Here is a 14,000-nt window from a genome sequence, read left to right on the forward strand (position 1 = left end):
GAATTAAAATATTTGATAAAATGTAATTAAACTTCTCATCTCTTAATCCAAAAAGGTTAAAACATATTTTATCTCTTATAAAGAAACTAATTATCATTTTTTAAAAATAAGCCAAAAATGGTATTTTCATTGTATTCTAAAATTTGAAATTTTAATTTTTTTTTATTTTCCTAACTTCTCATAATAACAAAAATGTTTTAAGAAAAAAAAAGTCTTGATATTCTTAAGGTTTTATTTAATTTAAAGGTTTATATATATAATATATATAAGTTAATTACATGATATTACTAATAAATTAATAATTAAATAATTAAAATGAGTTTCACTTTATTTAGGTAATATTTTGATATATTTCCTAGTTTTTGTTTTTTTTTTTAAATTGAAAAATTTATGTAAAATATTAGAATTCTTATATAAAAAATAAGCATAACCCACTTTAATTTTTATTTATTTTTAATTTTTTTATACAATGATTCTTATGTTAAGGATAGAAATTCATATTTATAAAAATAAAAATAAAATATGTATCCAAATTATCTTTTATAATTTGATTCTTATTTTAAATGTTTAATAAATTTTTTGGATAGTAAGTTGACACGAAAATTTGGTAAATTAACTTAATAATCTAAAGTAATTTAATAAATTAATTATATCTGGTAAAATAATTTAAACACAATTACCTTATTCTTTTAACTTTACGTTTTTATTCCTGAGTGCCAAGCCACTCTGCATAAGTTGCTCCTCGTTTTCACATAACCTGGCATAGAGAAACCTTAATCCAGGATTAGGACACAGCGGCCCCCTTCCCAAACACATAGCTAACAGCTGCCAGTACTGGGGTTTATACACCATCGGAAAACCCCCGCTCCGGCCCTCACCTTCGCTGCAAATCTTACATTCACCGAAAGTTCACAAATGGCTTGCTCTCTAGTCTCCAAACGCCCTCTCATCATCCTCCGTAACTGCCTCAGCAATTCCACATGGGCAAGACGAAGTCCCCTTTATTTGGATGATGCCGATTCACAGTGTCAGTTTGGCATCTTCCCGAGAAGATTCAGTGCTGAAGCGCCCGCTTCCGAGCACATGAATCTGATCAAGCAGTTGAGGGAGAGGACCAGTTCTCCAATCAAGGATGTCAAGGCGGCTCTCATTGACTGCAATTGGGACATTGGTAAAATCTTGACCTTTTGTTTTTTCCTCCACGGGTTTCCTTGAAAGAATGGTTTCCTCTTCTTTAACTGGGTTGTGGTCGATGCAGAGGCGGCTCAGAAAGAGCTGAGAAAAAGAGGGAAGGTTTTAGCTTCGAAAATGTCGGCTCGAACTGCTGCTCAGGGTTTGCTTGCGCTGGCGCAGAATGAGACTAAGGCTGCTGTTATTGAGCTTAACTGTGAAACGGACTTTGTTGCGAGGAATGATATATTTCAGTACTTGGTTAGTCAGACATCCTTTTCCGTTCCTTTTTTTTGTTTTGTTTCCTAGATTCATTTGAAATCACTTATAATGAATATAAACATAAACATGGGAGCTAATGGAAATCAATTGTAGAAATGCCTAAATTAAGTGCCAGATTGATTATTTGTTTGGGTTACAGATAGTTTTTCTTTTACTTTATTGTTTGAGATTTTTTTATGTTGTCTCATGAGGCTCACCTACTTTATTTATAGGCCTCATCTTTAGCAAAGCTGGCTTTGTCGGTTGAAAATCCTTCTCTCAGTGCTGCTGGGGTTTCTCCTGTTGGCCCAGAGTATTTGGAGGTAAGAAGTCTCTGTTTATGGTACTAACTGTCTTTGTTTGCTGAATCATGGCATTTTATTGGTTGATGTTTTTGTTTAATCCCTTAATCTGCATTGGGATTGATTATTTTAGATAATGCTGGCATATTTTAGGGTGTCATCTCATGTACCAAAATTTTTGTGTGATTTTGTTTCAGTCTTTTACCATGCCTAATTTTACATTTCTTTTCTTTTTGAATTCGATTCCTCATTAGCATGTGTAGTCATGTTTCTAGGAGTGCACTACCACTTGTCGTTTTAATTTTAACTGTCATTCACAAGAGCAATCATATTTTGAGGATTCCACCCAGTGGTTATGTCTAGCTTATCTTCCCCCTGAAATTTCGGGTCTGGGGCATATATGTCTGTTGATTCTGGAATGGAATTCATTATATCATATCAAAGGAATAAGAAAAAGAAAGAAGAAACTGTCTCTCAGAAGATGTGCAGAAAACGAAATGATGTATGTCAGAAAACACCGGAAGCAAACCAAAGGCAAGTTACATCAGCAGAGAGTGTTCATAATGGCTCAATAACATGCAGGCTGTTCTGTTAGTAAGAAAATCAAACTAATGTTGGCAGACTGATGGAACAAAGATTATTTAAGGGCAAGTGCTCAATATCTCTCATGATATGCCAGTATTTTGAACTAACTTGTAATCCAAGTCTGGCCTACGACATAATCTTTTGTGAGTTCCTTTCCATTAGTTATGCCCCTTGGTTTATTTTATGTTCATTTTATGAGCATGAATCTCAATTTAATGGAATCCCCGCAGGCTAAAGAAATGGAATTCTGTCCCCCTATTATTCCTAAAGATGATTGCACAATCACATTGATCAGCTTGCCTTGGCAAATCTGAACTTGATAACATGCTGTGAGATGGGTCTAACTGACAATCACCTCAAAAGTGAGCTTGGGAGCTAGCATCTTTATAATCTTGAGATGAAAGATGGCCACCATAAAACTCTCTAAAAGAAGGCTCAAATGAGGTATACATATGAATCTTTTCCAAAATGTTCATACTCAAGATGCTTTTTTGAAGATGTTCATTTTCCTTTCTGTTACCCAAATGCACTAACCAGTGGCTAACATGAGGCATCACATCTCCAAAGCACATGGCTTGTGTTGCCACAAAAATCTAGGAAGTACTGCTCAAGTACAAGAGAGCAAAACAACCAACTAATGCTTTCCAAAGCAAACATCATTTACAAAATGGAAAAAGAGAATGGACTATGGAGGAAAAACTGATTAACAGCCACACTATATCTTATACAAAGCACATAGATATCAGGAAGATTGGAGATATTTGCCTTGCTATGATCAACCATCCTTGGCAAAGATTTCAACTTATCAGATGAAACTTCACAGCATGTTTGGTAATGAAAATGAGAACAATCGTTTATTTTTAGAATACATTAGAATATCTTGAATATCTTTTATTTTTAACAATTGATAATGATCCAAGAATGAGCATGTTAAGTGTTTTCATTTTTGGAAATGAAAATTTTTATGGAAAAAATAGTTTGGTTTTCACTACCAAACATGCACTAAGATTCCCAAAATCAACCTGGAGAAAAAAGGAAAGAAAGATGCTTCCATCAACAATCAGAAAACTAAAGAGTGGTCCAAAGAACATGCCCATTAGATTCAAGAATTTGACATTGGTGAAATGGGAAAGATAATATTTCTTTAAGGTGGTCAATGAAGGAGGCGAGTTCACTAATGGAGTAATTTCTAATGAGGTGAGTTCACTAATGGAGTAATTTCCTGATCTTTTTTTTTTTATAGGTAAATAAGAATTGTATTAAAAGAAAAAAAGTATACACGTCATATACGAATAAAAAAGGACAAAAAGGCGTGAAGACACAAAAACCCTCTACCCCACCCTATCGTGAGCCTACCCAATCCACAAAGTCTAACAATGATAAAGATCCGCCCTCAATGTACAATCTAACCCAATCCAAAAATAGATACAAAAAAGAATTTTTAATTATTTGATCTGTGCTTTCAAAGTTGTCAAAAGCCTTCCTATTTCTCTCCCGTCATAAAGCCCAAAACGTACACAACGGAGTAGCTTTCCAAGCCTTCTTCCTCTTTTTACCCACAAAGGACCCGTGCCAACTTAGAAGGACCTTTCTAACTGAACAACTCGACACCCATTGAATGCCAAAAAGTGCAAAGATCAATTGCCACAACAAACGAGCTTTCACACAATGGATGAGAATATGGTCACGAGTTCCTTCTTCTTCTTTACACAAGTAACATCTATTAGGAATCCTCCAACCCCTCTTTTTGAGTTGATCCAAAGTCAAAATCTTGACCCAAGTTGCTTCCCAAGCAAAGAAGCTAATTCTTGGGGGCACCTAAGAATTCCAAACAATACCATGGGGGAACGGTTCCACTCTCCTATCGGCCAAGGAGGATTAGAAGGACTTAATAGAGAAAGCGCCATCCTTTGTAGGCAACCATACCATGGCATCATCGGTCTCCACAGACAAAGGGTATGTTGACAATCCCCCCAAGAAGGCTTGCACCTCAACTAGCTCCCAATCATGCAGTTGTCTTGTAAACCTAGGATTCCAACCACCATCCTCCCAAAGGTCACTCACCCAAGCACCTTTAGAGGAGGCTATGGAATAAAGCTCAAGAAAGGACTCCCTCAAGGATGAGTCCCCACACCACTTGTCCTTTCAGAACTTCACCCTATTTCCAAACCCAATTGTAAACCCAATTCTTGTTTTGAACATTTCCCATTTGCCTCTGATAGCCTTCCATACCCCCACACCATGTCCTTCCCTAACAACTTTAAAACACCAACCCCCCTTAACTTGCCTATACTTGCCCACAGTCACCCGTTTCTAGAGAGGGTCCCTTTCACTTGCAAATCTCCAAGACCACTTGCCTAAGAGAGCCTCATTGAGGATGGTTAAATCTCTGATACCCAAGCCTCCTTGCTGTTTGTCCAACCGAACAATAGCCCATCTCACCAAGTGTGGCTTTTGTTCTAAGGCACCTCCTACCCACAAAAAGTCTCTTTGAATCTTCTCTAGTTTTGCGGCTACTCTCCTTGGAATGACAAAGAGAGACACAAAGTAAATTGGTAGATTGGATAGAGTGCTCTTCACTATGATCAACCTTCCACCTTTTGAAAGATACTGCCTCTTCCACAATGCTAATTTTTTTCAAAATCTCTCTTCCACCCCATCCCATACCCTAGAGGACTTGAAAGGAGCTCCCAATGGAAGTCCTAGATAGGTAGAAGGGAGGGAACCCTCCTTGCACCCTAAAGCCCCAACAAGATCCTTTAAGTTTGAGACTTCCCCAATGGGGATGAGCTCACTTTTCTCCAAATTAATCTTTAGGCCTGACATAGCTTCAAACCACATGAGAATCCAGCTCAAGTACTCGAGGACTTCCTAGCATCACAAAAAATGAGGGTGTCATCCACAAACAACAAGTGGGAAATCTCCACCCCCTCTCCTTCTCTTCCCCTAACTTGAAAGCCATTGATGAACCCTCCCTCCTTTGCCTTCATAAGAATGAGAGAAAGCGCCTCCATTGCCAAGAGGAATAAATGAGGAGACAAAGGGTCGCTTTGTCGTAAGCCCTTAGAACTTTGAAAGAAGCCTGAGGGGGATCCATTGACCAAAACCGAGAGCTGGACTGTAGAGATGAACCATCTAATCCAGCTAATCCACTTAGAACCAAAACCCATTTTTTCCAACACTGCAAAAATAAAGTTCCAGTTTACATTGTCATAGGCCTTTTCGATATCCAATTTACAAATGACCCCTCTCAAGTTGGCTTTCATTCTAGAATCAATGGCTTCATTCGCAATCAAAACAACATCCAAAATTTGTCTCCCCGCCACAAAAGAATGCTGAAAAATCGACACTAAGTTCCCCACCACCTTCAGGCGAATGGCTAGGACCTTAGCTAGAAGCTTATATAAGCTTCCTACCAAGCTAACTGGCTTGAAGTCCTTAAGATCTTCTGGTCCCCCTTTCTTTGGAATCGAGGCAATAAAAGTGGCATTTATGCTCCTTTGGAAAGTCCCAAACTCGTGAAACTCCGCAAAAAGGCCCATCACTTCCTTTTTCACCACATCTCAACAAGCTTGCCAAAAGGCCATGGAAAAGCCATCCGGCCCTGGAGCTTTATCCCCATTCAAGCAAGAAAGGGCAGTAAATACCTCCTCCTCAATGAAAGGAACCTCCAAAGCTTGAGCTTCAAGGCTAGGTACAGAAGCAAAGTCCAGCCCACTAATGGGTGGTCTCCAATCCCCCGAATCTAAAAGGGTACTTTGAAAGGCATTTGCCGCACCTTCTTTAATAGCCACCTCCTCAGTTAACAAAACACCATTCACCCTTTGCTTAGCCAGAAAATTTCTTTTTCTTCTAGCATTGGCCACGTTGCGAAAAAAATTGGTGTTCTTATTGGGTTTATTGAAAAAGTCAAAGTGGTGGAAGGGACTCTATCTTTTATATACTTTATAGGTTTATAGATAGGTTGGGTGCAGCCGCCTAAACTTTGTTCTGGCCCTTATTTTGGCCTTTGTTTTCTTTATTTTTTTTTCTTTCGTGTAGGTGGTCCTTGCATGCTTCCTGTTCCCTATGTACTGAGGTTCCACTCCCTCTTTGTGGCATTCTCTTATAATATTTCTGTTTGCCTGTGAAGAAGTCAAGAATTTTCAAAACGGATTTCTCAAAGGAAGAGTTCTAGAACTTGTAGGAGAAGGTGATAAAGATGAGGGTAAGGAGGGGCATGCTCCCACCAAGGATATTCTTGAAAAAGGATTTTGCTGCCATTGCCAAATGCCTACTACAAGTCTGAGATGCTAAGACTTTGCCCCTGAATTTCTTGGTCACCTAAACTGGAACTCTTTTTTCCATTTCCTACTCCTCTGGTATACTTTAGAGAAATGGAAAACTTTGATAATTCTCTTGTTAAAATTTGACATCTATTGTCATGTGCTGATGGATGCCAGCTTTCTAGCTTGACAATATGATATCTGATGTACACACAATAATTTTTAAAACTAAGTTTAACCCTTTTTTGTTTTGTTTTTAGTTTTGTAGTTAATAAAACCTGTGCACGTTTTGGCTAAAATTCTTCATGGAACCAGTGAAAACAGGGAAGAATTTGATAATTTTGTTTAAGAAAAATATTGATTGTCTTTTTCTTGAAATTGAGAAACCTAACATGTTGCTTTTGAGTCATTTTAACATCTAGTTCTAACAGGACTTGAAGATGAATTTTGATCATCCAAAATTTAGTGGAGAAACAACAGTTCAAAATGCAATTATAGAAGTGGCCGCAATGATGGGTGAGAATGTAAGACTCAGAAGGGGTTTTCTGATGTCTACAGAAAATGGCATTGTTTCTACCTATCTCCATTCATGTCCCCGACCAGGTACTATGATTTCAAAGTTCTCTCCTTCCCATTTGAGAGGACATTATTATTTGCATGGGCACATGTGTATTTTATATGTAATGAGGTGCAATTATCATATCTTGTGGTGGTACTTTATCCTAGCATTTTGTGAGTTAAAGATCTGAGCCAGCATTGGATGTAATACAGCCTCTACAATTACTTTTTGATCTTGCTTCAGGTTTGGGCCGCATTGCTGGAGTGCTATCTCTTGAAGCAGAGGACCGGCCCTCTTCATCAGATGCTCTCCAGCGTGTTGGATCAGAATTGGCAATGCATGTAGTAGCAGCAAAACCATTATTTTTAACAAGGGAACTTGTTTCTTCTGAAGCCATGGAGAGTGAACGTGAAATTCTCAAGTCACAGGTACATAATATATTGGAATAAATTCTTCATATATAAACACATGCGTGTGTGTATGTATACATACATATAATAAATTTATTAGAAACAAACATTTTATTGCCTTGAACCAAGTAAATAAAAAGAGGATGACAAATCCTTCCCTCAAACATCACCATTATATAAAATACATACATTTATACATGGTACACTCACACACACACACACACATATATATGTACTTATAGACATGTGTATGTTTGTAAGCCAGGATCTTTTTGGAGATAATTCACATAATATGTTGGCTGCCTGCTAAAGAAGTTAGATGAATGTGAGATCAATTACAATTTCACCTTATTGAAATCTGGTGTTTGTCTCGTGACTTGTGCAAAGAAGGATTTGATTATATCACATTTTTTTTTTTTGATAGGAAACGACAAAGGGATATATTGATAGAAAAAAGAAGTACAAGAGAAGGATGAGGGATCCTCCCACCAAAGAAAACTAAACTACAAGAATACAAAAATAAGAAGATACACAGTAAAAACATATTATATCACATTCATGCCAGAATTATTCAACAAAATACTCTGGCAATGGGTAGGAGGGGAAATTGAGTACCATATATCACCAATAGATTTAGACCTAAAGGGATGGAGTGAAGATGTGATTCTAGGCATGATATATCAGTGGAAAAAAAGCAAGCATATTGTAGGCCCAAAAGGAAGTGGATCAAGTCTGGAGAAAAGAAAAACATGATAGCCTTTGATCTAATAGAAAATGGCTGAAAAGGATAATATTGTCAACTCCAAGTAGTTGGTTAAGGTTTTATTGAATTCAGTTTTAGTTCAATATAAGTGTATTTCTCCTGTGGTAATCAATTTTGGAAACATTTCTTTGGAATTACTGTCTTCTTGCTTGTTTTCCTCATCAGATTTGGAAACCTTTCTTTAGAAATACTGTCTTCTTGCTTGTTTTCCTCTCTTAGCAATGAGTGCTCAAAACTTTTTGGCCTTATTCTTGTTGTTTGCCCTGAGTTCTTTGCATCTGTTTCAGGTTAGCTCTCTCCTATTACTATTGATAAATTTCTGCAAATATAGATTGTGGAAAATGCACTGTGATGCATAGTAGCTTAAAAAGATGAACTCTCTTATGGTAGCTGGCCTTATAAATTGGAACCAATCCAAATGTAGGATTTCCAAGTTGAAGCAATTTTCATAGGAAAGAAGTCTTAAAAACAACCATTTGGTTTTTGTGCAATCTAAATTAGCTTGATCCTTGAAATTGGATGAGTTAATGATAATTGTGTGCTATGCATTTTTCATGTGTTTTTAAATAAGAAATAATATTTCATATTAATAATTGCCTATCCAAAAATATTTCATGTTAATCCTTCATTTAACCTTCACTTTGATAGTTTTTAATTTTAAATGATTCATTTGGTTTCCCATGTTAGGCAGAATCTACAGGGAAGTCTCAGCTGGCCATAGAGAAAATGGTAGAAGGTCGTCTGAAAAAATATGTGGAGGAAGTAGTTCTGATGGAGCAAAAGTTTGTTGTAAATGATTCTATTAATGTAAAGGTATGTGACGTGGTAATTTTGTTGGGTTTCAATATTTGTAGCAAAATCATAAATTATTTGAGTGATGTTTGGAGAATGACATTCTTTTCACACAGCTCTAGTAGGAAAAATAACCATTACTATTTGAGAGATGTTTGTTATAATTTTTTTTTTCCTATAAAAAAAAAAAAAAAAAATCATTACCACTCCATCTTCCATTGCATAAAGATATGAATGAATAGTTTAAAGCATAATTAAGGTTGATAACCCAATGGTTGAGCTTATTGCCAAATGTAGTTTCTAAATACATGGAATTCCAGGCTAAAGAATTTAATATTTCCAAGTGCATATTTATCATATAAACATCAATCTTGGATTGTTATCAATCATCCAGAGGTGGACTTTTCCTTGAATGGTGCCAGTTGCTGATTGGTGGTCCACCTTCACCGCATATTATGTCAAGTGCCATAAGATTCACACACACACAATTTTGGATGATTTGTTGCTCCACCTTCACAACCTGTTCTGTCAGGTTCCTTAAGAATTTGCACACACCCGAAGGGTGCATGCTTAATGATTAAGAAACTGTGGTTGCCAATTGATGTTTTTGCACAAATCCTACAGACAGTATTGAATAATCTATCAAAGGAAGTGGGGTCATCTGTGAAGATTGGGAGTTTCTTCAGAATGGAAGTTGGAGAAGGAATTCAGAGGTAATGCTGTTAACTTTGCAAACAATTTTTTTTAATTCTCATGCTCTGTAAGAAAAATTTAGCCTATTGTCTGAAATAGCGTCTAAATTTATTGGGAAGTCTAAAGAACATGGCTAAAATATGTTTAAACATCCTGCAAAGTCTCTTATGCATTTGATGTAGGTTTTTATTTATACATATATATTTTATTATAATATATAGGCTAGGAAAAAATATATTATTAGCTCCTAGGAAAAAAGTGCATCAAAGTACATAGGATGCGTACAAAGGATGCAAAGGGGCAAGGGGATAAAAACAAAGTTTCAGGACATGACATTTTATTTTGAGTGAAGGTATCATATCTGTAATATCCTTTTTCTTTTAGCAATTAGAACCTTGAACTAGCATTGAAAGTTTTCAGGACTTAAAGAGAAGTGAAGTCCTGGATTCATTGGTACTTCATTCACACTGGATCATTGTAAAACTTCAAAGATCATCTGTCTTGTTCTTGAACTGTTACCAATACATTTAGATTGCCATACATGGAATTCCAGGCTAAAGAATTTATATATATATATATATATATATATATATATATTTTTTTTTTTTTTTTGCCTGGATCTTTTTCTAGAATTTTAGGGGAAGACAAGTCATAATTTTGGGGGTGGGGGGTTATTAATTTTTTTCTTAAATATTTGGATTTTTTGGGGAGTTTTGAAAATATATATTTTCAAATCTTTTGGCTGGGACCCTTGGACTCGAGCTGGCTTCGCTAGTGGACAAGGCAACATTTGCTACTTGACCATCTCTTCTTTTGAAGAAAGATTCATGTATCTCTGCCACCTATTTCTACATCATCCCTTCACTTTGGGGTTGTGGTATAGGCCTTTTATATAGGTAGGGACGATGTGGGTTTAGACTACGAGTTTTTGTGATATGATGACTATTTCTTATATGGGTTTTGGGAATTCCACCCAAGGTAAGACACTTTGGAGGATTGTTTGTCTCACTTTGATTTGGTTGGTGCGGCTAAAGAGAGATGCTAGGATCTTTGAGGATAAATGGAGGATGTTTGAGACATGATGAGATTTATTTCATTTCTTTACTTCTTTATGGGCCTCTTGTACTTACGATTTCAAGGGCTTTCCTTTGAATGTCATTCAGCTTGGTTGGCTTTCGGTTTATACACCACTAGGGTTGGGCCACCAATGAGAGGAGCCTCGCTGTTTTTTTTCAGGAGAGGTTTCCCTTGTACAGTCCCCTTTTTTTTTTTTGATGGGTAAACACAGAAGAGAATATAATAATTATAAAAATGAAGCCTGGAGGACAACCCAAGGTATACAGGAAGTATACAGTAGGTTCCATAAGGCTAAGAAGAGCAAAACAGGAGGGAAAACAAAAAACCTCACCCACCCTCGCCTACCCTTGTACAGTCTTTTGTGATCTGTCTTTTTGTATAAATCTTCTTGTATAGTGGAGGTTTTTGTGTTTAGATCAGGTTTATATTTTTGTGGGAAGGATTCCTTGTCCCTCTCATGAACTAATCATATGTAATTAATACATCTCTTGTTTCTGATCAAACAAAGAAGGAAAAAAAAAAAAAAAAAAGGAAGACTGGTGAGACCATTGATCTTATTGTCTGCCTGTATACTTGTGGCGACATGCTTGCATGTGCACCTTTAGTGTCACTGAATCGTGGCACTTCCAAGGCAAAGTTAATGCACCCTAGCTCCTGCTTATTTTGTGTTCTTCTTGCATGTACAGGGCCAAGAGGGTTCTAAGAAAGTTTGGTTCTTCTTGATGCTGGGCCATACGAGAGCTTTATTTTGTGTTCATGCTTTCATGCTCCATCTTAGTTGCTAGAGTGGAATATCCCTGGTTTGATTGTTGGTTGACATGTTATGCCACTCCTTTTGGTGTTTCACCCCTTGCTTCTTGTCTTTGTTGAAGTTATAGTTGTAATTCTTGTTTGCAAACAGTACTTTAGCTTATTGTGGCCCACTTCTTCCCTGGTCAGCCAGTCACCAAGCATGTCTTTTCTAGTGTCTACTTTCTATGTTTTTCTGCTCTCTTTTTCCCTCTCTCCATCTCTCTTGGTCAATCAGTGACCAAATATGACCTCTTCCAGTATCTACTACTATGTTGTCTCCTTTCTTTCTAGTTCTCCCTCTCCTCTTCTTGATTAGTCTGTCACCAAATAAGACCTTCTTTAGTATCTACTTGATATGTTTATCCTCTCTTTCACTCTCTCTCTCTCCTCCCTCCCCCCCCCCCTCCCTATCTTGGTCATTCTGTCACTCATGTTCCCTTTTCTAGAATCTACTTGCTAAGTTTTCCACTCTCTCTGATGATCAAAGATGGGGTTCATTGAGGTCTGCTGAATGGGAAAACCCGAAAACTTGAGCTCATCTGCATCAGCTAAATAGCACCAGCAGTGGGGAAATGATTTGGGTTGAGGTCTATAGACTGTCAAGGCAAATGTTCACTCTGCCAAACGAATTTTCCTTGTGTCTCAAGCTTATTGTTAGGTAATAGGCTAACAATGTACATCAAATTGACTTTGAGCTAAAGTCTTAACACCCAACCTCATGGGCATCCTCCTTTGTACTTGAAAGTGGGCTTAATAAATGAGGATCCTTTGCTCTGGAAAATGGGCTCATTTATTGAGGAAATAAACATGTAAGGTTTGAGCTCTTGACCTCCTCAAGAATCAACACTTCTGATGTCATGTTAAGCTTCTAATTTAACCAAAAAAAAGCTTAAGCTGTTATCAATGTGAATCAATCAAGTGTATAAGGCAGCTCAGTGAACTATGAGACATGGTGCCTGAGTCTTCAGATCCTATTCTGCATGTGTTGACTTATTTATTTTTATTTTCCTATTCTTTCCGTAACTGTGATTATCCTTATTCTGTTCTTTGTTCATATTCTCTTTGGTGCATGGGGCCAAGTGTGGCACTTTAAGCTCATAGCCTCAAGGCTGCAGCACAAACATCTTAACTTCTCCCATTGCATGGCCAGATCTGGCCCATTCTGTTTCCACCGCTAACTATCTGTAATTTGCAGGGAAGGAACATCCAGTTCATCTGAACCTGTGGCTCAGGCTGCTTAATTGAGATACCCTGTTGTGCGGTCTGGCGAAATTTCCTGACCAGAGTTTAGTTTCAAAGATTTTGCTCCACAGCTCAGACCATTGCGCTCTACTTGTTTGATTCTAAAAATGTTTTTCCACATAGGCATGATAATTACTTACACTGCAATGCATAAACCAAAGCTGCCTAGAAAACCTGATGGTTTAAGGCTTTTTGAATAGTTTTGGAGTTATTAAAATGCTACCTACATTCCCTGACGACACTAGTATCAATTTTTTTGCTGACAAAAACAATAATATGTTACAGTCTTCGCGTTTTTTCTGTTGTTGATTAGATTTAGAATTTAAAAGATATACACCAATGCAGAAGAGGATTAACAGTTGTATTGCTCTAGATTTTCAGCTAGTCCATACCCTCGAGCCTTTCTTCATCATGTGGTGGATCCACTTGACTACTAGTATGGTTTAGTTACCCAATGGACCTGCCCTCTCACATGCTCAAAAGTATTTACAAAGCCTCTCTTTCCTTCTTACTTCATGCCTCCAAGCTTTCCTTGCAGATCCCTTTTATCTGTCCTCAAGACTCAAAGTTTACAGAAGAAGACAAAAACTTTGGCAGCTCTCTCTCAATTTGGATTTTGTAGGGGAGTTTTGATTATTCCTTTTGCCTATTTAGATTGGACAATCATCCTTCCTTGTAAGGCCTGTTCTTTTAATACATTGTCTTTCTCCTTTTCTTGCCAACAAAAAGCAGGTAACCATTTCTTCCAAGTTGACACTTTTTGCTGTTAAGGAGCTCTGCTACTTTTGGCTCATGTTGTCAATCAGCAGGAGGTGATATGCTTTCACAGATTAGATATTATTTCCATTTTTTTTATACCACCTACCCCTACTTCTTAATGGTTATAGCAAAGCATAAAGAATGGAAAAGCCAATTATGCCTACCAATAATCAGGTTTGGTGAAAATTAAGAGCGTTTTTTGGTAAAATTTAATATTTAATGCTTAACGACTTATTAAATCATATTAAGATATTAAGTTGATTTATTAAAATAATTTTTAAGTTATGATATTAAGTATATATTTGGTAAATCAATTTAATAACTTAATTT

General features: G+C 36.9%; 1 protein-coding gene across 1 annotated transcript; it reads left to right on the forward strand.

Annotated features, from left to right (window-relative positions):
• Nucleotides 1-772: 772 nt before the first annotated feature.
• Nucleotides 773-13,207, forward strand: LOC117925038 (elongation factor Ts, mitochondrial). The gene is made up of 8 exons (XM_034843847.1): nucleotides 773-1,171; nucleotides 1,259-1,431; nucleotides 1,665-1,754; nucleotides 7,015-7,186; nucleotides 7,386-7,570; nucleotides 9,003-9,128; nucleotides 9,732-9,820; nucleotides 12,865-13,207. The coding sequence occupies exons 1-8, from the start codon at nucleotides 916-918 to the stop codon at nucleotides 12,908-12,910; spliced, it is 1,137 nt and encodes a 378-aa protein (XP_034699738.1). The 5' UTR covers nucleotides 773-915; the 3' UTR covers nucleotides 12,911-13,207.
• Nucleotides 13,208-14,000: the final 793 nt, after the last annotated feature.

The sequence above is a fragment of the Vitis riparia genome, chromosome 11 (genome assembly GCF_004353265.1).
Source record: "Vitis riparia cultivar Riparia Gloire de Montpellier isolate 1030 chromosome 11, EGFV_Vit.rip_1.0, whole genome shotgun sequence".
Classification (NCBI taxonomy): domain Eukaryota; kingdom Viridiplantae; phylum Streptophyta; class Magnoliopsida; order Vitales; family Vitaceae; genus Vitis; species Vitis riparia.

What these genes read in the sequence shown, in the direction of transcription:
- LOC117925038 (XM_034843847.1), top strand. Translation starts at nt 916, where the DNA reads ATGGCTTGCTCTCTAGTCTCCAAACGCCCTCTCATCATCCTCCGTAAC. An exon ending in GTGAAATTCTCAAGTCACAG is followed by an intron (nt 7,571 to 9,002) that starts GTACATAATATA and finishes TTCCCATGTTAG; the next exon opens with GCAGAATCTACAGGGAAGTC. An exon ending in ATGATTCTATTAATGTAAAG is followed by an intron (nt 9,129 to 9,731) that starts GTATGTGACGTG and finishes CAAATCCTACAG; the next exon opens with ACAGTATTGAATAATCTATC.